At 37.5% G+C, this 24,550-nt stretch overlaps 1 protein-coding gene across 2 annotated transcripts; it reads right to left on the minus strand.

Annotated features, from left to right (window-relative positions):
* On the minus strand, positions 1–22,935 carry chmp1a (charged multivesicular body protein 1A). Of its 2 annotated transcripts, XM_062023481.1 has the most exons (8): positions 22,768–22,935; positions 19,178–19,246; positions 19,073–19,092; positions 18,922–18,999; positions 10,846–10,992; positions 8,602–8,730; positions 8,345–8,538; positions 1–1,026 (listed from the first exon to the last, which is right to left on the minus strand). In XM_062023481.1, exons 1-8 carry the CDS (start codon positions 22,772–22,774, stop codon positions 1,005–1,007), a joined length of 666 nt encoding a protein of 221 aa, XP_061879465.1. In that variant the 5' UTR covers positions 22,775–22,935; the 3' UTR covers positions 1–1,004. The 2 variants fall into 2 exon arrangements, with proteins under 2 accessions (XP_061879465.1, XP_061879466.1); XM_062023482.1 differs by lacking the exon at positions 19,178–19,246.
* Positions 22,936–24,550: the final 1,615 nt, after the last annotated feature.

The raw sequence follows: 24,550 nt of genomic DNA on the forward strand, positions 1-24,550 counted from the left end.
GAGGTTTGAAGATCATGTTTTATTTCCAAAACATCATTAAAAGTGCAGCAAAGTCCTGATGTCAGCGTAAACAGTCAGGGGCAAAAACTTTCCCTTGCTTTGAATGAAGCACAAGAAAGTCAAGGCCTGGCTTCTCCAGAGAAGAAAATAAGCTTTTAAATGACTCAGTAGTTCAAACAACAAGAAAAATGTGCGTATTGTAAATCCTTTTGATGTCTTTCAATATGTGCTGCTCTTAAAGACAGCATTTAGGCTCTATACACATCTAGAAAATAAAAGCTAGACCTGTGGGATGTCATACAACACACTTTGAATAAGAATTTGTCCGAAAGAAGCACATAGCTTCATCACGTGTGTATTTTCGCATCATCACGTGTGTTTTAGCATCATCACGTGTGTTTTAGCATCATCACTTTTCCTTCAGGCACTGTCAGGAGAAGAGCGAGCGTCGCCCAATAAAAGGCATTCCGAGTACGGATGAAGGCGTAAATGTTGGTCAAAAAACTGAGTGTTCTAAGCGAGGATTGTGCAGCATCAATATTAATAACTTGTCCTTTATCATCAAGATTTACATGCAGTAACTCCAGTGGGTGGTGTCCAAACGCAACACATGTGGACATGCTAACTAGTTTGGGTTATGGCTGACCAAGTAAGTGTATTATTGAGTGAAGGCTGGAGAGCATCTTACCACGCCCTTTAAAAACCTTTCCAGCCTTGACGTGCTCAGCTCATTAAGTGCATCTCCACGCTTTGGACACTCACGCTGTTGTAAAGGAGTTGAAAAACAAGTTTGGATGTTGCGAGCACAAAACCTTTTGTATAGAAAAGAAGGAACAATATGGAGGATTAAATGACATACAGAAACGAAGGAGGAGGATACACCTGAGGTTTATAGGTAAACTCAGGTGACCTTGCGTGTGTGTGTGTGTGTGTGTGTGAGGAAGGGTTGAGTACAAATACAGAAAGTTCTTCCACCACCAGAAGCTGGTCTTGTTTGTTGCCTCTCAGTTCCGCAGGGCGGCCAACCTGCAACACACATGGGAAAACAATATTATAATAAATTTAATGTTTTCATAGGAGCATAAAAAACAGCTGACAGCCTTCTAAATATATACACAGTGTTTCCCACACATTCATTTTTTTGTGGCGGCCCGCCACGAAAGAATTACGTCCGCCAAAAATTAAAAAAAAAAAAAAAAAGTTTAAAATTTTGTATTTTTTTTTTGTCCTCTCCAGCTTCTCAGGCAAATCATATAGTTGATGTAGATGCCCATATCGGCTGTTCAGATTTACTTTACAAAAGAGAAGTGTAGGATACTTCTCTTGTTGCCTTATTTGTATTGGACTTTATTAAATGTATTTATATTAGAAACACAACATGTGCATATAACAAAGGGTGCAAAGTCTGCAGGCAGTAGGAAACACATGGTTAAGTGTAGGGAGTAAAACTGATGGCAGTCTAAAGTTCAAGATTTTTGGAGCTCTTTGTTCAGTGGATCAGATGTTTGATGAAGCTCTGTGTCTATCTTTCCACCACTACTGTTTTCTGTTTATTTGTTACTGACTGTGGCAGGACACCTCTGCCTCTGTTTCACTTTATGTTGCTGGTAAATAATATGGTTGTAGTAGTAGGCTAAAGTTTAATTATTTAGTATGCACTAATTAAAGGGGCAGAGCTTTATGAGACATTTTAGCTTTTATATTTTATAAGATATATTTTTTGTAAGAACCACAATTAATAAATATATTTCAGTGAATAACTTATTGTTCAAATCTGTATATAAATATGTACATAAAGTGTTGTAATTATATTGTAAAATGGATGGATGGATGGACGTTTAAAACACAACTGTTATTATTAATTAGTAAGTATACATTTTTTGGGCCTTTTTAGAGAAAATCATACCATTGTAGTAAATTATGCAAATTTCTCGATGATATCATGATGACCACGCCCATAGTCACGCCCCCACCACCACAGGTATCTTGGCAGTTTATGGGAAACACTGATATATATGTTTTTTTTTAACATAATTAGAACCCTTTAAAAATGAAATTAAGTTACCTTTACCCTCCTCTCACCAAGCCTCCATGGGACCCTAAGCAAAATTGGATTTTGGGGCCCTCTATTTCGGATTTTTGGGGCCCTCTATTTCTGCCAATAATATTGATTGTTGATCATTCACACACCTACTATAAACTCATTGTGGCTCTGGCAGTGTTGTTTAAGTTAACCTAATGTATGACATGTCATTTACAAAACCCAGAACCAGTGAAGTTGGCACGTTGTGTAAATGGTAAATAAAAACAGAATACAATGATTTGCAAATCCTATTCAACTTATATTCAATTGAATAGACTGCAAATACAAGATATTTAAAATGTGAGATTATTTTGCAAATATTCATTAATTTAGAATTTAATGGCAGCAACACATTGCAAAAAAGTTGGCACAGGGGCATTTTTACTACTGTGTTACATGGCCTTTCCTTTTAACAACACTCAGTAAACGTTTAAGAACTGAGGAGACACATTTTTGAAGCTTTTCAGGTGGAATTATTTCTCATTCTTGCTTGATGTACAGCTTAAGTTTTGAACTTTGCGCCTATAACAATCCAGATGGTTCTTTTCCTCTTTGGTCCGGAGGACACAACGTCCACAGTTTCCAAAAACAAATTGAAATGTGGACTCGTCAGAGCACAGAACACTTTTCCACTTTGTATCAGTCCATCTTAGATAAGCTCGGGCCCAGCGAAGCCGGCGGCGTTTCTGGGTGTTGTTGATAAATGGCTTTCGCTTTGCATAGTAGAGTTTTAACTTGCACTTACAGATGTAGCGACCGACTGTAGTTACTGACAGTGATTTTCTGAAGTGTTCCTGAGCCCATGTGGTGATATCCTTTACACACTGATGTCGCTTTTTGATGCAGTACCGCCTGAGGGATCGAATGTCCGTAATATCATCGCTTACGTGCAGTGAATTCTCCAGATTCTCTGAACTTTTTGATGATATTACGGACCATAGATGGTGACATCTCTAAATTCCTTGCAATAGCTGGTTGAGAAATGTTGTTCTTAAACTGTTCGACAATTTGCTCACGCATTTGTTCACAGAGTGGTGACCCTCGCCTCATTCTTGTCTGTGAATGACTGAGCATTTCATGGAAGCTGCTTTTATACCCAATCATGGCACCCACCTGTTCCCAATTAGCCTGTTCACCTGTGGGATGTTCCAAATACGTGTTTGATGAGCATTCCTTTAACTTTCTCAGTCTTTTTTGCCACTTGTGCCAGCTTTTTTGAAACATGTTGCAGGCATCAAATTCCAAATGAGCTAATATTTGCAAGAAATAACAAAGTTTACCAGTTGGAACGTTAAGCATCTTGTCTTTGCAGTCTATTCAATTGAATATAGGTTAAAAAGAATTTGCAACTCATTATATTTTGTTTTTATTTATGATTTACACAATGTGCCAACTTCACTGGTTTTGGGGTTTGTACATATATACACAGTATATATATGTATATGTATACAGTAGTCATTTGCATGAAAATATTTTCTAATATAAGTGATTTGGCCCACTTACAATGAACATTACAAAACAAATCTTGTTTTTCATTAGATTTGTACGAGTATCGTATGTCTAGGTGGTGGCCCTGCTTTGGAAATAACTTGTACCCCTTTTAGAGATCACATTTAGTTCCCCTTAAAACATTCACATGTTACACAATGTAATGTAAGCATGTGATTAAGTGTACATACTGTAACTGTACTTTTCTGTCTGTAAAATATATCATTACAGTTTTTATTAACATTTCTGTAATCTAGTAACAGCATTTTATGGTTAATATCCATAAATTAACATTCGTAATACAGCAAATGACAGATGATTAAGCACACAAGTGATTAGGGAGTCACAGTGTAACGACCTGCCATTTACAGTTTATGTGTGATGCTGGAGTTGTCCGACTTTTTGTGTGGCCGTGAACCCATCAGTGGCTAAGTGCCATGAGGGTGTGTGTATGTGTGTGTGTGTGTTGGCGCAAGTGAGAGAGAGCGAGCGGCTGCTGCTGTTGATATAACAAATGACAAAGAGTGGGTTTTGGCGTGGTTTGTAGGGCGGAAAATTACTAGTTTTGCTCGATAGATGTTTTTTACACTACAATAACAATAATTGAACACTGTTGACAAACATTGCTTTATCTGTTGTCTTTATCGTTTGTTGTCACCTGTCACTCACAGAATAGCATTGCAAAACTGTACAGAATAAATTATGTGGGGTTTTTTTGTTTAAAGTTTTTGTTGAATTATATTTTGTGCGCGGCGTAGATTTGCTGTGCACAGAGGACGCATGAGCAGTAGGTAAATGCGCAGTTGCACATCTTAGAGGGAACGTCGCTCACTGGTAGCACATTTTTACTAAAACTTTGCTCTGGTTTTCATATATCGACTCATTTGTTGTTGTAAAGACAAACAAACAAACAAACTAGTCCGCTTGCCCTTGTATCATTCCGTGTCCAAACAAAGAATCCGCGTGTTGTTGACTTAGTCCAGGGGTGTCAAACTTGTTTTACAAACCCCGTTTCCATATGAGTTGGGAAATTGTGTTAGATGTAAATATAAACGGAATACAATGATTTGCAAATCCTTTCCAACCCATATTCAATTGAATCCACTACAAAGACAAGATATTTGATGTTCAAACTCATAAACTTTATTTTTTTTTTGCAAATAATAATAAACATAGAATTTCATGGCTGCAGCACGTGCCAAAGTAGTTGGGAAAGGGCATGTTCACCACTGTGTTACATGGCCTTTCCGTTTAACAACACTCAGTAAACGTTTGGGAACTGAGGAGACACATTTTTGAAGCTTCTCAGGTGGAATTCTTTCCCATTCTTGCTTGATGTACAGCTTAAGTTGTTCAACAGTCCGGGGATCTCCGTTGTGGTATTTTAGGCTTCATAATTCGCCACACATTTTCAATGGGAGACAGGTCTGGACTACAGGCAGGCCAGTCTAGTACCCGCACTCTTTTACTATGAAGCCATGTTGATGTAACACGTGGCTTGACATTGTCTTGCTGAAATAAGCAGGGGCGTCCATGGTAACGTTGCTTGGATGGCAAAATATGTTGCCCCAAAACCTGTATGTACCTTTCAGCATTAATGGCGCCTTCACAGATGTGTAAGTTACCCATGTCTTGGGCACTAATACACCCCCATACCATCACAGATGCTGGCCTTTCAACTTTGCACCTATAACAGTCTGGATGGTTCTTTTCCTCTTTGGTCCGGAAGAAACAATGTCCACAGTTTCCAAAAACAATTTGAAATGTGGACTCGTCAGACCACAGAACACTTTTCCACTTTGTATCAGTCCATCTTAGATGAGCTCAGGCCCAGCGAAGCCGACGGCGTTTCTGGGTGTTGTTGATAAACAGTTTTCGCCTTGCATAGGAGAGTTTTAACTTACACTTACAGATGTAGCGACCAACTGTAGTTACTGACAGTGGGTTTCTGAAGTGTTCCTGAGCCCATGTGGTGATATCCTTTACACACCGATGTCACTTGTTGATGCAGTACAGCCTGAGGGATCGTAGGTCACGGGCTTAGCTGCTTACGTGCAGTGATTTCTCCAGATTTTATGCACCCTTTGATGATATTACGGACCGTAGATGGTGAAATCCCTGAATTCCTTGCAATAGCTGGTTGAGAAAGGTTTTTCTTAAACTGTTCAACAATTTGCTCATGCATTTGTTGAGAAAGTGGTGAACCTTGCCTCATCCTTGTTTGTGAATGACTGAGCATTTCATGGAATCTACTTTTATACCCAATCATGGCACCCACCTGTTCCCAATTTGCCTGTTCACCTGTGGGATGTTCCAAATAAGTGTTTGATGAGCATTCCTCAACTTTATCAGTATTTATTGCCACATTTCCCAACTTCTTTGTCACGTGTTGCTGGCATCAAATTCTAAAGTTAATGATTATTTGCAAAAAAAAAAAGTTTATCAGTTTGAACATCAAATATGTTGTCTTTGTAGCATATTCAACTGAATATGGGTTGAAAAGGATTTGCAAATCATTGTATTCCGTTTATATTTACATCTAACACAATTTCCCAACTCATATGGAAACGGGGTTTGTAATTGAGGGCCATATCACAGTTATGTTTGCCCTCAGAGGGCCACTTCTAACCGTGAATGGTATTATTACACAATTGCCTATGCATTTGATGATTTGTTTTTTTATGTACAATGTAAATTTTTTTTGTAGATTTTACAGTAAAAAACTGACATGTCAGTCGCAAAAGTTTTACCGTAAAATTTACAGTGTTTTTTTCAGCATGTTACTGTAAATGGAAAAAACAGTACCACTGTTTTTCACGGTACAAAACTGGCAGCTCAGTTGAAAGAATGTTACTGTAAAATTTACAGTGTTTTTTTTTTTTACTGTAAATATAAAACTGCATTTTTACAGTAAAATTGTGGCAACTTAGCTGCCGGATTTTACCGTAAAAACGACAACTGTAGATTTTACCATCTATTATCTTGATAATATTGTCTATTATCGCTGATGTGTTAGACTTTCACAATATTATGTCAGACCCACTCGACATCCATTGCTTTCGGTCTCCCCTAGAGGGGGGGGGGTTACCCACATATGCGGTCCTCTCCAAGGTTTCTCATAGTCATTAACATTGACGTCCCACTGGGGTGAGTTTTCCTTGCCCGTATGTGGGCTCTGTACCGAGGATGTCGTTGTGGCTTGTACAGCCCTTTGAGACACTTGTGATTTAGGGCTATATAAATAAACATTGATTGATTGATTGACATTGATTGTGAATAGCAAAACGGTACCACCGTTTTTTTACAGTAAAAAACTGTCAGCTTACTTGCCAGCATTTTATGGTCAAAAAACAGTCGAACTGTTTTTTCATGTACAGTAAAATGCTGTAAAACCACAGTAAATTTCATAAAGTCGCTGTAATGTCTATTTATAAAATTTGACAATTTGGTGAATAACTTGCTTTGAAATCATAAGTCAAGAGAAAAAAAAGTATTTATTTCTAGTTTAACAAAAACATTATATATTTGTTACATTATAATATTTATGTTAAAAAAATGAGTACATGTATTTTTTCTGTCAAAATGGAAAAAACGAATACATTTAGTAATAAAATATAAAGTACTTTAATGACACATATTATTTCCAGGCTTTCAATGATGTGACGGGCCAGATCTGGCCCCTGGGCCTTGAGTTTGACACCTGTGACTTAGTCTCTTTACTTTATGTATTTTCATTGTGTTGTGTTCAAATTTGTGGCCAGACACGTGAATTAGATTTACAATATGGAAAAAATGGATTGGGTTTTTTCTAGAGATGTCCGATAATGGCTTTTTTGCAGATATCCGATATTCCGATATTGTCCAACTCTTAATTACAGATACCGATATCAACCGATACCGGTACATACAGTCGTGGAATTAACACATTATTATGCCTAATTTTGTTGTGATGCCCCGCTGGATGCATTAAACAATGTAACAAGGTTTTCCAAAATAAATCAACTCAAGTTATGGAAAAAAATGCAAACATGGCACTGCCATATTTATTATTGAAGTCACAAAGTGCATTATTTTTTTTAACATGCCTCAAAACAGCAGCTTGGAATTAGGGACATGCTCTCCGTGAGAGAGCATGAGGAGGTTGAGGTGGGCGGGGTTTGAGGGGGGCGGGTGTAGCGGGGGGGTGTATATTGTAGCGTCCCGGAAGAGTTAATGCTGCAAGGGGTTCTGGGTATTTGTTCTGTTGTGTTTATGTTGTGTTACGGTGCGGATGTTCTCCCGAAATGTGTTTGTCATTCTTGTTTGGTGTGGGTTCACAATGTGGCGCATATTTGTAACAATGTTAAAGTTGTTTATACGGCCACCCTCAGTGTGACCTGTATGGCTGTTGACCAAGTATGCCTTGCATTCACTTGTGTGTGTGAAAAGTTGTAGATATTATGTGATTGGGCCGGCACGCAAAGGCAGGGCCTTTAAGGTTTATTGGCGCTCTGTACTTCTCCCTACGTCCGTGTACCACTCCGTACAGCGTCGTTTAAAAAAGTCATACATTTTCCTTTTTGAAACCGATACCAATAATTTCCGATATTACATTTTAAAGCATTTATCGGCCGATAATATCGGCAGACCGATATTATCAGACATCTCTAGTTTTTTCTGACTTTTGGAAACATGAGTAAAGAAAGGAACAAAATAGAAGTATACTTAGTTCAGTCTGTGCGTCATCTTTGATTCCACACACGTTTGTAAAGTGAAAGTGGTGATTGTTATTACCGTCTAGAAAGCTGGTCTTCCTTCTCCTGGGCGCGGGAACTCTCTGCACCCACTGAGGTGGCTCCTGCGGGCAACTTGTCCAGCTGGTCCATCACCTCCAGACCGTTCTGCTCTGCTATCTGGTGGATCAAGTCATCCACCTGTTCCTGCGGCGTGGTCAGCGTCATTGCTGAGCTCATGGAGTCCTCCATCACCTGGAGTGGGAAAGATGTCGTGTGATCACAAGTTACAACATGTGTGCTTCCATGGGCACTTACCGAGGTGTGGACGTCCAGGTTCTGGACTTGGCTTTCAAACTTATCCATGACAACAGAGACCTTTTGGAGGTCCATAGAGTGAAGAGCTTTGTCCAGGGCCTTGGTCACCTGGCTCATGTTTTTAGTCACCTGTATCACAAGAAATCAAACACCTTGTTATCCACAAGGTGTCGTGGCTACACTAGCCAGATAGGGTCAAATAACAGAAGATATGACTATAGGGTGTTTACCAGCTAAATGAGCAAAAAAAGCTGGCATGTTAAAGGGACTTATTTTGGAATTTTGCTTATCGTTCTCAATCATTATAAGACATGAATATGGATGTTATTTTTTTTAATGCATTCTAAATAATAAATAAATGCGATCAAAAGTCGACTTACAATGGAGCCTATGGCAGCTGTTCAATTCTGCCTATAAAGCTCCTAAAAACATACCAAACCTTCCATTAGGGTTTTATATACATGCTGTAAGTAAACATGTAATGTAGTAACGGACACATTTATAATAACATTTAATATTTACGTATTTTGATCATTTTAGGCAAACACGCGCATTAATTTAAAAACGCATTATGATGTTTGCTTTTTTCCTTCATCACTGATTATTACTCACTGCAGACTTCATGAGAGCCAACAAACATAATAAACATCACTTACTGTGCAAGGTCTGCTGTCATTAGGATGCCGACCACTAGGATGTTCATATATTCCCATTTAAAAATTACTCATAATCCTTGTAAGGAAACAGAGTTGGGGCACCAGGCGTCTTTTCGTGTTGACCTCGCCAGTTTCGGGTCCTAAATGGCTATCAAAGTGTTACAACTTGCCGGAATACCTACTCAGACTTCTTTTGTCCAGGTGAGATGCTTTATTATCAAGAATAAACTTACAGGGAGCAAAGAAGCGAGAAAGCAGAAGACCACTCGATGGTGTAAACATAGGGACACACGGTAGTGATCATGGCGCCGCTATAAATAGTTAGTCCGTGTTAGCGCTTATAATAACAATATCACTAATACTTGGTTAATATTTGAGTCACGAAATGTAAATTGAGTATCGTTGCCACTTTTTGAGTGGTTATGTATCGGATTTAATGGCCGGAACAGAGAACCTCCCAATTGCTTTTATTGACTTTTATTTATTATTTAGAATGTATTAAAAAAATCCATCCTTCGTCATGTCTTTCATAATGCTTATGTTAGATAAGAAGACATGTTTTATGCATTCTAAATTTATATAAATGCGATCAAGTCAGCTTACAATGGAACCTTAATTTTATTCTTCTATTCTGCCAACAAACCCCTTAAAAAAACATCCAAAAACATCCAAACACCTCCATTAAGGTTTTATATACATGATGTAAGCATATATGTAATGTAGTAACGGGCACATTTATAATAACATGCGGGGCACATTAATTTAAAAAATGCATCACAACATTCGCTTTTTTTCCAACATCACTTAATTACTACTCACTGCAGATCTCATAAGACAAAAAAACACCACTTACTGTACAATGTGTGCTCTCATTAGGATGCCAACTGATCGATTCTTGTTATATTTCCGTTTAAATGAAGAATGACTCATAATCCTCGCGAAGAAAAGGGGGGTGGAACCAAGCGTCTTTTTGTGTCGTTCTTGCCATTTCCGGGTGTAAATTGGCTGTCAAAGTGTACCAACATGTCGGATAATATCCTTGTCCTTTTACTTTCCAGGTGAAAGACATTATTTATGATGTCCAATAAACTTTCACGAGCAAAGAAAGCGAGGAAACAGGTTACCACTCGAAGATGTAAACATAGGAACACACGCTAGTGATCACGACGCCTTTATAAATAGTTTGTCTGCGCTAGCGCTTTTAACAACAACAATATCACTAATACTTAATATTCAAATCATAATATGTAAATGGGTTATTGTTGGCGCTTTTTGGATGTTTTTTTATTGGGTTTTATGGGCGGAATAGAGAACTTCCCATCGACTTCGCTATAAGTGGACTTTTATTTACGTTTATTTACGAGATAGAATGCATTAAAAAAAATACATCCATTGTCATGTCTTTCATAAATGATTGTGAACGATAGGCTAAATTCCAAAAAAAGGGCAGTTCCCCTTTATCGGTTAGCATGCACGAAAGAACAAAATACCTGACTCTTGGGTGAATACCTGCAAAATGTGCTTAAAAAACTGGCATGCTAAGACACCTGCTAAAAGTTAGCATGTTAGCAATGCAATACTAACATACTGATTTCATGGTGACAGCCGTCTGCACTTTAGAAGCCACCGCATCGACACGAGACGCCATACGCAGCCAGTTCAGACCTTCATTCTTTTTCCTGATTGCATTCTCTGCATACACTCGGGCAACTTCCACATTTTTCTGTTGCAGAGCCTGCATTACAAAAAAACACAAAGAGTATTCATAAAAATACAATACATTCATTATTGATGATATTTGATTTGATATTACATTAATTTACTTTGTCAGCTATAACACTAAGCTCGCTTGATGTACAAAAGGTATCAAGTTGACCTTTCATTTTATCATCTGCTGCTGTAAAACTTTCGTACAGCTTTAAGTTAGGGATGTTCTGATCCAATATTGGTATCGGATATCAGTTTGATCGAATCATATTACATGTGCATGCATGTAAAATATCTCCAATACAAGCAGTCCTGCAGTGTGTTTACCGGTACTTATGCAAAGCTTGACAGCCAGTTAACATCGAAATGTCCTCCAATAAACAGACAAGGTGGTTTTTTTTTTTGTATTTTAGTCAAGTAATTTACAAAAAGTAAACAGGGTAGCCTATAGGCTACTAGGAGCTAGCCTCTACACAACAGCTAAGCACATAATAGCACACAAGCTAGACATACATAATAAGTGTCCTTAATTGAACAATATTGCAATCTAAAACAACACATTTGTCATTATAAACAAGTATCAAATAATTATAGTTGTATATTACTTACACATACAAAGTCTCCAGGCATATTAGAAAGTATCCAGTAACAAACATGTACGGTATTTTTCAGAGTACAAGTCGCTCCGGAGTATAAGTCGCACCGGCCGAAAATGCATAATAAAGAAGGAAAAAAACATATAAAAGTCGCACTGGAGTACAAGTCGCATTTTTGGGGGAAATTTATTTGATAAAACCCAACACCAAGAATAGACATTTGAAAGGCAATTTAAAATAAATAAAGAATAGTGAACAACAGGCTGAATAAGTGTACGTTATATGACGCATAAATAACCAACTGAGAACGTGCCTGGTATGTTAACGTAACATATTATGGTAAGAGTCATTCAAATAACTATAACATATAGAACATGCTATACGTTTACCAAACAATCTGTCATTCCTAATCGCTAAATCCGATGAAATCTTATACGTCTAGTGTCTTACGTGAATGAGCTAAATAATATTATTTGATATTTTACGGTAATGTGTTAATACATTTCCCACATAAGTCGCTCCTGAGTATAAGTCGCACCCCCGGCCAAACTATGAAAAAAACTGCGACTTATAGTCCGAAAAATACGGTATGCATCATTTTAACTACTGAGCTTGACTTCATGAATTATTGTGGTCATTAGTTTCACCAAAAAACAACTACCATTCCATTTTAACTTAAAGACAGCACAAGTTAATTCTAGATGGTTAATAAATTGGTGAGCGTTTTCCATACTTACAAGTTTTCTCAGTTCGACAAATTTTCAGACAAATTAAAAAATATATACAGTTATATAACTGGGATTACGCACACCTATGGCAACGGTCTACCCCTGTCAAACAAAGAGAGAAAAATGTTGTTCCTTAAAAGGAGCCCTATTATGCCAAACCAACTTTTCATACCTATTGGTACCCGTTTTTGTGTATTTGGAATCTGCATAAGTCCTGAAAAATTGGATTTATACCATGGAGGCATGGCGAAAATCTTTATAAAACTATCTTGCCTTCCTTCATCCTTCATCCAAATAAGCCATTGGCATTTTGCCCAATTTGTGATGTTTTTTTAATTGGTGAAATCAGCAGATATCTCCATACATGGTAAGCTTTACCCGAAGAGCTTTGCGTGAGTCCGCCATTGTTGACCGACGTTGTAGTCAATAAATTCCTTCTTTTTCCCCTGTCCTCTTGTTGCGGGGCAGACTGGCTCGTCCATGCACATGCATCCTCCACTGTTGCCATTTCTAATACAAAGTAGTGTATAGTTTGAACTTATATCTGTCAGTAGACTACATATGGAAGCACTAAAAACTACAACATAGCTGACGGGGAGAAGACACATTCGAAGTAGAGGCACGTAAATAAGACCGCCCACAAAACGGCACGTTTAGGAGAGACAGTCAGAAAGCAAGTTGAAGATGGTCTGTAAAACATAATCTAAGCAAAATTTTGACCAAAGAACCACCATTACATGTTATGTAGACCAGTGGTTCTCAAACCTTTTTCAACAAGTACCACCTCAGAAAAAACCTGGCTCTCCAAGTACCACCTCAATGACCAACATTAAAATACAGTAACATAGTAGGTCTCGGTATTAATTAGAACAAGGCAGAGGTTTTATCTAACAAGTTCATATGTTTGGCCACTGTAACATTACACCCCGTTTGAACAGTAACAGTGTGTTTGAATATAGGATAATAAAACACTGTACTTTAATCAAGTGTCTATGGATGTTCTCATACATTCAGGTCATTGTATTCTCAGGGCATTCAATCGATCGCAACTGGACTGTTTGGTTTGTCTTAGAAGACGTTTCGCCTCTCATCCAAGTAGGCTTCATCAGGTCATGATCATAGACTTAGATTGGTGAGATATAATTTAGTCTGATCTAATCAAGTGATTCTTCGGCGTACCACTAAATGAAGCTGGCGTACCATTAGTGGCAGAGTCGTATATAAACAGAGAATGGACAACTCGGTTTCAGGCGATCTCTTCAATAATCGGTCTACTAACTACTAACTTTGAGCTAATGCTATGTGTTTGCAGCCCTTCCTCGTGAGTTTTTCGCCGTGTAAAAAATGCCCTGTTGTTCAGCACGGGACTGCTCCACTCACGTTAATTGTGGAAAGCTTTTACATCGTTTTCTCAACAACACAGAAAGAAGACAAGTATGGGAAGTGAAGGTTCGCCATCAACACTGGAGAGCCTACAGTGTCTTGTGCCAGGTAAACACACCACACAACGTTTGCGTTTTGTTCAGGAGAGAACACACATAAGCTAATACAAATAATCACAGAAGACATTAACACATTAAAGAGAGATGGTTTGATAAAAACAGACTCTTTGAATCTCAGTAAAACTAAAATAATGCAATTAGGTAGCAGCAGAAGACAAAAAGTCAAACACAAATACAAATAGATGGACAATGATTGAGCAAAAGAAACCAAATTTCAGGTGTAATAATAGATGAGAAAGTGAACTGAAAATCTCAATAACAAAATAAAGTGGCAAGGAATACGCCAATAATGAATAAGGCAAAATATGTTGTGGACCAAAAAACACACCATATTCTCTACTGTTCGCTAGTGTTACCATATCTGAGTTATTGTGCAGAAATATGGGGAAATAACTACAAAAGTACTCTTATTCACTTAGTATTTTCCAAAACAGAACGATCAGTTAGAAGAATACATAATGAGTGATACACACAGTGATTACAAATATATTGGAGGCCGCCACCACGGTTGACGTACTTCACCCACAAGTCACAATTTATCCGTGATTGTTGGTCTGAAGCTAATGAAGTTATTATATTAAGAAAGACCAAAAAAAAGTTATATGTTTTTTTTACATTTATTGCGCCGTCGGGTGCGTGTTAAGAGTGCTGTGCTGGTCACGAAATACTGCCGGAATGTAGCAGCAGAGTGCGTCAAATACGGCCACAAAACTATACTTTCACCAAATAAAAGCGTAAGTTTATGAGCTGGAATATGTTTTGAATTACATATAGACACTTTGTTTTGGTTTATTTCGTCAGAATAACTGACGTCAAAAACAACATTTGCCCAATTGGCTAGCAGTCATGACGCCTGTTTATTAGCCGTACTCTCTTTATACATGACTCTGACTAGTTGTACATGTACCACAGTTTAAGAATCACTGATGTAGACCACAAGGAAGTGTTTTAAATGTAGAAAAAAATATAATATGACCCTTTTAGGAGCCAATATTGTTTGTACTGTAAAAAGCAGTTTGATCATCACCTATGACTTAGCTACTTCTGACACACCAGACTCTGGTTGCCGAGGTAACCGTCTCACATGTTCCTCACTGGTCTCGTCTATTGCAGATATTTTGTACAATCAGTGACACTGCTCGTCATTTCCTGTGAATATGCAGATTTACAACTGTGGGAAGTTATTACAAATGAGTAGTTATGGTATTGAATTATTGATGCTATTTAGGAGGTTTTTGCAGCTGAATATGCTTCTTGAATTCTTCATTCACTGAACGCTAACATTGCTGTACGTGTGGATGTTCCATGTTGCCATGGTACTAAAAGTGGAGTGAATGAGGATGTCAAAATACTAAAGGAGGAAGTTGGTTTTGTGATTGTCATCTTGTTCTTACTCAGTCTTATAATAGGAAAACTCTTGAAAAAGTTCAAGTTCACATTTCAAGCTAAACCATGAATAGAAACAAATAGCCAAATAACTTTGAAGCCCACCTTGACCAATAGCTGAGCTGGAGCGCCCTCTGTTGGTTCACATGAAAAGAGCTGAATGGTCATCTTATCTTTGTACAGTCAAGTAGTACGTGCTGTCAAACTGTTTTTAACCAGAAAAATAGCTGTTATGTAGGAAAAAATTAAATGTTTTGCCCATAACTGTCTTATGTATTATTGTCCTCATCTGTGCTGGTTTTCTTTGAAATATTTGGAAATAAAAACACAGAAAATACTTTACTGTAATTTTATTTTAATACATATTATACACAATGATAATACAAATTAAGTTTCCTTTTCTAAGATCTCAATAAAGTTGTGTTTTAAATTCCAATACTAATCAATTCAAAACTAAGATTGTTTTAACGTTGTTTTATCTGAAGCGTATATCTTTAGCACAATAAACCTTATATCTTTCAAATGTCCCGCTTTCTGTATTATTGTTTTTGTAGATCATCTCTGTTACCGTACATACAAACACTGTGTGTCATAATCTAGTCAAATTGCCTACATATAATTCCAAAACAAAACAAAGAATCCACACGTTGGTGATTCAGTTTCTGTACTTTTTTCTTTTTTTTTATCGAGTTTGACTGCAAAACAACCCACCCACAATGGGACAAAAAAAAGTAGCGGGGGCCAGAACTTTGATATGAACTGGACTCTCACATTATTAACAATATCCACTCGGCATCCATTGCACTGTTCACCCTGGGGTGGGGGTGTACGCACACATCGGTGGTCCCTACCAAGGTTTCTCATTGTTACCACTGGATTTTTCTAGCCCTGATGTGGGATCAGATGGGATGTTGTTAAGGTTTGTGCGGCCCTTCAGTTCAGTTCTGTTTCAGTTTATTTGGAACGTGTATACGATACAATGTAATGCATCACATATTTCCAGTTGTTTCATTACAGCACGTCCGAAAAGGAGTAGGAAGAAGCAGAGCCTATTTAATCCTCCCCCTTTTCATATCATGGCAGTTTTATCCCATTTCCTTGTTCTCGGTTTGTAACAGAACATTGAATAAATAAATGACTATACGAATAATAAATACATGAACAATCATTATCACATTTTTTTTTTTAAGGTTTCAATATGTTCATCATAATTGTTCTTCTTTGTACTTTGTGAACACTAGTAGTTTGAACAGTCTCTTAAACTGAATCATATTGGTGCTTTGTTTGATATCATTGCTCAATCCATTCCATAATGCTAAAGGTCTTAATTAGAATTTCCTCTAAGGTTATAATTATCCTCTTTTGTTGAGAATAATTGTTGTACACTCTTGGCTAGCAGGTTATTATTTGCTTTGTATATAATTTTAGCTGTTTGCAAATGCACCAAATTGTTGAATTTCAATATTTGTGATTCAATAAATAAAGGGTTTGTATGTTCTCTGTATCCAACATAATGTATTATTCTTATTGATCTTTGTTGTAACACCGTTAGTGAATGAAGCGCACATTTGTAGTTGTTTCCGCATATTTCGACACAACATGGTATTATGATATGGTAACACGAGTGAGCAGTCAAGAATATGAAGTGATTTTTGGTCCAGAACATGTTTTGCTTTATTCATTATTGATGTGTATCTTGCAACTTTATGTTGTATATTTTTTACATGAGGTTTCCTGTTCATTTTATCATCTATCATTACACCCAAAAATGTGTTTTCTTTTAGCCTTTCAATATCTACGCTGTCTATTTCTATTTGTGTTTAACTTTCCTTTCTACTGATACCAAATAACATTATTTTAGTTTTACTGAGATTCAAACATAGTCTGTTAATGTCAAATCATCTTTTTAATTTGCTCATTTTGCTCATTTTGTTAGGTTCTGTGTGTTCTCTCCTGAACACACAGAACATTTTCAGCTCCGCACACGTGTGTTCTCCTATCTTCACGTATTGATTCCTGTTGGTTAAGTAGCTTCTTACCCAGTTCAAGACCAACCCTCTGATGCCATACTGTTCTAATTTGTTTATTAAGATATTATGATTGATTGTGTCCAATGCCTTTGTTGTCTGTGAGTGTTTTATTACTATTTATGAATTTGTCTAATCTGTTGTTAAACTTTTCAATCATTTTAGAAAATTGTGGATGTAGAGAAACAGGTATGTAGTTTGTAAACTGGTGTTTGTCTCCAGTCTTATAAATTGGTATGACTTTTGCTATTTTCATTTTTCTGGGAATTTGCCTGTTTGAAATGATAGGTTGCTGATATATGTTAAAGGTTCTATAATCTCTTCAATAACTTTTTTTAATCGTTTCCATAACAATTCTGTTACAATCAGTTGAGGTCTTAAATACAAATTTTTACACAATACTGATTTTCTCTTTTGTCACACCTTTGAGGAACATTGCGTTGGGATTTCTGTCTATAGTGTCATTCAAGTCCTCAACTGACTCTGCATCTGGAATCGTTTCTTTCAGATTTGGTCTAATGTTATCGAAGCTTTCAACCACTTCGTTCATTTTGTCATTTTTTACATTTCCATCTGAGGAGTATCTATGATAGTCCTTAGCACCATTTCAATAATGCTATTCACAAAACCCAAAACCAGTGAAGTTGGCACGTTGTGTAAATCGTAAATAAAAACAGAATACAATGATTTGCAAATCCTTTTCAATTGAATAGACTGCATAGACAAGATATTAAATGTTCGAACTGAGAAACTTAATTTTTGTACTATTGACTTTGTTTGAATTAAACAATACAAGAGAATAAGGAACTGTTGATATTGTTGTCAGAAGCACTCATTATATATATATATATATATATATATTTTTTTTTACAGTTATTACATTTGATTGGTATCGGTATCAGACGATCTCACTCATGGATGATCAGCATTGGTATCGGCAGCATTAAACCCTGATTGAAACATCCTTATAATTTATCGATTTTATCAACTAATCGTTGCAGCCCTGGAGTAATCTAATTAGTTTTACGTACGTTACAACGCCATTACCAATATGTTTGAAGTAACGTGGCATGTATGTCAACAAGACATAATCACATTAAGTTCACTTCAGGAAGTATCTGTTTAGAAGGGCAAGCAAAATCACAGAGTAAACTTAACACATAACACGGAAGTACACCCAAACAACTCCAACTAAAACCACTAATACTACGACTACCGGGGAATAATGAACAACAATTCAAAAAGTGATTACGCATGGAATCCTACAATACCACATTTGTGGACAAGGAGAAATGCAGCCATCGAAGAACATTCCATCTTTATTACCTGTGTATTCAACACTGTTCACTCCGCATAGACTGACAATGCTGCGCTAACCAAGCTAATGCTAGAGCTATTACTATTCTCTCTGGACCCTTGCTGACATCACACGTCGCTTGGCAACAGGCACCGCCTTTTAAAAGGCACACACTCACACTACACTCTGCTCTCATTAAACATCTCTCAACTGCCTATACTTGAAACTTAAAGAAAAAAAAATCTTCTGTAAATAATTACATTTATTAGATTATGCAATTACTTTTTTGGGAAAGCAACTAATAACTATAATGAATGACTTTAAAAGTTATTTTCCAAACACTGCCAAGGACTGACTGACAAATGGTATTTCTCTAGAATTGGAGACTAAAATCACTGACAAATGTGTGGACTTTGCTCACCTTCTTGACTTTGGCCTGCTCCTTCTCAGATTCTTTCTCGGCCTTTTTGGCCAGTCTCTCCAGTTGCTTGGAGGTAAACTGGCGGACAAAGGGAAAGAAATGAATACATCGCATTGTCGTAAAGCACATTCAAACATACTTCGATACATACCTTTAATTGGAAAAGTGTTTCTGTAGAAGAGCAAAAGGAGAGCATTGACTACATTAACAACGGCACAATCAATACTTTATCCATCGCACTAAATACAAAACATACGTCTAAGATTGAATCTTTTCCATTTCAAGGAGGGTTTGTAGAGAATTGAATGGAGGCGATGCAAAAAGGCTAAGAAGCAGAGGAGAAAAACATTCCAGATTGTTCTTCCTGTCCAAGTTACCTTCATGATGTCCTGACTTCACAACTCTGGTTCTAAGTACAGTGAGTGTTATTGACAACAGACATTGCAAGACTATGACATGTGCAAAGGACAACTTAATAAATACATTTACATGTACGCTCTATGTTGTCCATGATATCCCTTCTCATACTAAATGAATGCTAATTACTACCAAACTGGAAATATACAGTAGGTATTTGTCATTTTTGATGGAGCACAACTTTCCGTAAAAATGTGTACTTTGTCCATATTAGAGTGCAGTACTTTGTACACAATGTGCTAGGCTGTGTTTGGAATTTTAATTAGTATTATTATTATTATTGGAACCCTCGTGGTCTTGTTCTACTTTAAAGGCACTTGGCAATAGTCTTTTAAATCGAAGATCCCGGAAGGACAGTAAAAGAGGATTTTTTTTCATAGACATTAATAGAAACACTGAAAATAATCTATCATGTCAAAAACATGGCATGCAACACATTAATGCACATAAGAAAGTTGTGTTTTCAATGAGGCCAACTCGTCTTGGCTTGTAAGATCTCGCGAGGGGACATAGGAGTAAGAAGGGAATGATGACCGTCATTCCAACAACATTGCAGCGTGAGTCTTTATAGCAGCTTGTGACACATCTCTTAAAGAACATTTTTAGACATTAGTTTGCATCGTTAGTGAGAATCTAGATCAAGCTATTTTTCCCATCGATTTTTTGTGCATCCCTAAAACCTACCCAACAAATTCCAAACTGTTCATGTCTTTGTAAGGGTGTAAGTTACACTATATGGTTCCACAGCTGATGCCACTATTGAAGTTTGCTGGCTGATGCTGACTTAAACTAGGTTTTAGAAAACAGCATAGCACTATTACAGCTGCTCTTAAGGTCCTCAATGATTTAATCGAGGCTGTAGACGGTAAGAAATATTGTGTCGCCCTATTTATTGATTTGTCAAAAGCATTTGACACAGTAGACCACAGTCTGTTAATTCAAGCCCTTCATCACGTTGGATTATCTAAAAATGCAGCTGCTTGGTTCACAGACTATCTCTCCAGCAGAACACAACGTGCACAGGTGGCTGGGACCACCTCTTCATTACTGGACATTACCAAAGGTGTTCCACAAGGCTCAGTGCTGGGGCCCATTTTATTTTCTATCTACATAAATAATCTTTGTAATAATTTGTCAAATGCAATGTACCATTTTTATGCAGACGACACCATTATTTATTGCTGTTCAACCTCCATCACTCAGGCTTTTGAGTTTTTACAAGCTGCTTTTGATGTCATCCAGGCTCGCTTATTTGATCTTAAATTGGTTTTAAATACAGATAAAAGCAAGGTAATGGTTTTCTCTCATTCAAGGGTGCTACTGGAAAATATTCCAAATATTGTAACATCAAATGGAAACCCTATAGAGCAGGTCTTAAATTACAAGTACTTGGGTTTTACTCTTGATCAGGAGCTTTCATTTAAAGCCCATATTAACAACTTGGTCTTTAAGCTTAGGGTAAAGCTTGGTTTCTTTTTTAGAAATAAAAACTGCTTCTCTCTTAAAGTCAGAAAGAAATTGGTGACAGCAACTATCTTGCCTGTAATTGATTATGGAGACGTGCTTTATTTTAGTGCTTCATCTAAATGCCTCCAGTCCTTGGACACTGTTTTTCATTCAGCACTAAGATTTGTTACTGGCTGTCGTAGTCTCACCCACCACTGTCAACTGTATATGAAGTCAGACTTATCTTCATTGAGTGCACGCAGATACACACATTGGCTGACTATCATTTATAAGGCTCTTTTAGGTTTAATACCTCCATACTTGTGTACTCTGTTACAAAAAAAAGCAGCTCTTACGCATTACGTTCTAACAATTTGTATGTTTTAACTGTTCCTCATGTACGGACTGAATTTGGCAAAAGAGCTTTTGGCATTGCTGCCCCTATGGCATGGAATGCATTGCAGACGAAACTGAAACTTACAGAACTACTTCCATTTGGAGCCTTCCGTTCTGTCCTGAGGGACAAACAGCGAGAGACGTTTGCACAGTGCCTTGTTTTTAAAGATGTAAATCTCTGTTGTTTTACAGTTCTCTTATGTATTTTAAAATGTATGTCTTAATGTATTATTTTTGAAACTGCTCTGTGACATGTGCTGTTGACCTCTTGGCCAGGTCACCCTTGTGAAAGAGATCTTGATCTCAATGGGTTTTCTTTTCTGGTTAAATAAAGGTTCTATGGTGATTATTTTTTATCTTTCTATTGATTTATATTCAAAAAGTTCCGAAATCTGCGGTCCCCTCCAAGGTTTCTCATTTCATCCCATTGGGTTAAGTTTTTTTCTTGCCCTGATATGGGATCTGAGCCGAGGATGTCGTTGTGGCTTGTGCAGCCCTTTGAGACACTTGTGATTAAGCACTATATAAATAAACTTTGATTGATTGATATGTGTGTGGATGGTGTAACAGTTCGAATCGGTTGAGAAATGTGGGAATTGTGCAATTTAGAAAAATGGCCTATTCATTTTCAATGGAAAAAATGTCCCGGAAAAAAAGGAATTCTGGGTAACCTGAGATATTTTGTTTTTTATTTTTGGGGGGAGATCACAATTCCCACTCGAGTCAAACGTTTTGATACTTGAACAGTTCTGATCACATGAAAACTGTGGGCTGTGGCCTCCGGCAAACTTTGGCGGCGGATTAATAATAATAAATAGATTACTTTTGGGTGTAGAATTGTATATGTGTGAATGTTGGGCATTCATACAATGATAATAATAAAAAAATCTGTGACTTCTTTACAACCCATGCACATGGCCCTCAACAAGGTGTGTGCGCGTGTGTAAGAAAACATTTTACCAGAGAAGGGTAATCTTAAATCTTGAGTCACATTTTTTAAATTCATTGCCGCTATAGTCAGTCACATTTGGTGAGACACTCCTTGAACTGTGGGTGATCACTCAATCTGGCTTCAATTAAAGATTGCATCTATGTTTAACTTGGAAGCCATGTTGTGCATTTGTATTTTATGATACATAATTAAATACAATTCATAATATCAGGTAAAATCCCAAGAGGCTTCTCTTTGCATTCTTTTACACTTACCCAACCCAGGCACTAGATTAGATTAGATAGAGCTAGTGCCAAAAACAGAGAAACAAAGAAAATATGTATTCCTTTTGACAGAAACATTTGAGTGGTTCTCTGATTGCACCCATGTTATGCAGGCTTGGCACTCACTGGGCAGAATATACAATGACAGACGAGTGCCTGTGTAAGAATGAATTATTAGTTGAAGAGTAAATAGTAGTATTAGTAATGTAGTATTAGTAAAATCGTCTCTTAGTGTGACACATGACGTCAGGGAAGTACTCTAATGTAGCAGCAACATCAACATTCGCCCAAGCTAACAAGCTAAAATTGGCTATCTGTCACAAAACAACCGTTTTGACGAGAACAAAACGAGTTATTTTGATGCTAACTTACCATCCATGTCGAGACGTATTGGTTTCTTGGTGATAAAATGACAATTATTATTTAGCTGCGATCTCGCCTTAATTTGTTTTGGTTAGATTACTGTCGTTGGCACTTCCTGGTTCAGTGGTGACGTCATCAGCTGACTTCTTCGAGGGCTCGTCATAGCGTCGTTGTGCAACACTGTCACCTATTGGCTATTAAAACGTCCTACTCTGTACTTATTCAACTGGCTTACAATATTGAGTATGTGGCTATTAATTAGGTACAAAATGCGTCTGCTAGACTTTTGACAAGAACAAGAAAGTTTGATTGATTGATTGATTGATTGATTGATTGATTGATTGATTGATTGATTGATCACATTACGCCTATAGTTATACTGGCTCACCTGCACTGGCTTCCTGTGCACTTAAGATACGACTTTAAGGTTTTACTACTTAAGTATAAAATACTAAACGGTCTAGCTCCATCCTATCTTGCTGATTGTATTGTACCATATGTCCTGGCACGAAATCTGCTTTCAAAGAACTCCGGCTCATTAGTGATTCCCAGAGCCCAAAAAAAGTCTGCGGGCTAGAGAGCGTTTTCTATTCGGGCTCCAGTACTCTGGATTGCCCTCCCCGGTAACAGTTAGAGATGCTACCTCAGTAGAAGCATTTAAGTCCCATCTTAAGACTCATTTGTATACACTAGCTTTTATATAGACCCCCCTTTTAGACCAGTTGATCTGCCGTCTCTTTTCTGCTCTGCCCCCTTCTCCTGGGTGGAGAGGTTATTAGGTGACCACAGATGACCCGCTAGCTGTTCAAAGTCGGGACCAGGGGTGGACCACTCATCTGTGCATCATTTGGGGACGTCTCTGCGCTGCTGACTTGTCTCCACTCAAGATGATCTCCTGCTGGCCCCACTATGGACTGGACTCTCACACTATAAACTAGATCCACTCGACGTCCATTGCACCGGTCACCCACTGGGGGGGTCCCCACATCTGCAGTCCACTCCAAGGTTACTCATTGTATCCCATTGGGTTTAGTTTTTCCTTGCCCTGATGTGGGATCTGAGCCACGTTGTGGCTTGTGCAGCCCTTTGAGACACTCGTGATTTAGGGCCATATAAATAAACTCTGATTGATTGAATTACTTTGAGTATTTCTAAATTTGCAAGGAGATTTTAAAACGCTTCAAAGAACGCACACACATTATAAAAATTTATATATTTTTTAATTATCCAGTGATATATAAAAATATGTTCAAGGTATACTTGCCTTGTGGCGCGGTATATGTCAAAACGCCATACAAAAAGTAAACTGCAGAAAATAATACAATTATGTTTTCAGAGACACTTCCGTTTGTTGTCACATTGAACATTGAACAATATAACTAATTGTCATGTTTTTATGGATATTCTATAATACTAAATTGCAGCGGCGGCCAGTGCGTTTCTCACCTAGGCCTTCAGTGATGTCCTACTAAGTCCGACTTCACCTCTCAAAATACGGTAATTTATGTCACCACATGGACACGGCTGGAGATACTATACAGAAACCCACTTGCACACTACTGGGCAGTTAATCCCCTCAACAGTGTACAAAAAAGGTCTATTTTTCGGCGCATTTAACATTCAATAAACCCGCTTCAGCAATTAAAACATATTTTACACGTGGTACTGTCAAAATTGAAATAATTGTATAAAACAAATGAAACATGAAACAATAAAGAAATAAAATATTTGAACTCACAATTTGTAGGACCCATCCGACGCTTTATAAGCCAGTGGTACCGTCGTAGTCGGT

Source organism: Entelurus aequoreus, linkage group LG16 (genome assembly GCF_033978785.1).
Source record: "Entelurus aequoreus isolate RoL-2023_Sb linkage group LG16, RoL_Eaeq_v1.1, whole genome shotgun sequence".
Lineage (NCBI taxonomy): Eukaryota > Metazoa > Chordata > Actinopteri > Syngnathiformes > Syngnathidae > Entelurus > Entelurus aequoreus.

Bases quoted from the DNA above. Each gene is read 5' to 3' on its own strand.
- chmp1a (XM_062023481.1), bottom strand. The intron at 19,093-19,177 runs GTATGTTTTGTA...GCTCTTCTACAG, and splicing joins GAAAAGATTCAATCTTAGAC to AAACACTTTTCCAATTAAAG. The intron at 10,993-18,921 runs GTGAGCAAAGTC...TTTGTAATGCAG, and splicing joins AGCAGGCCAAAGTCAAGAAG to GCTCTGCAACAGAAAAATGT.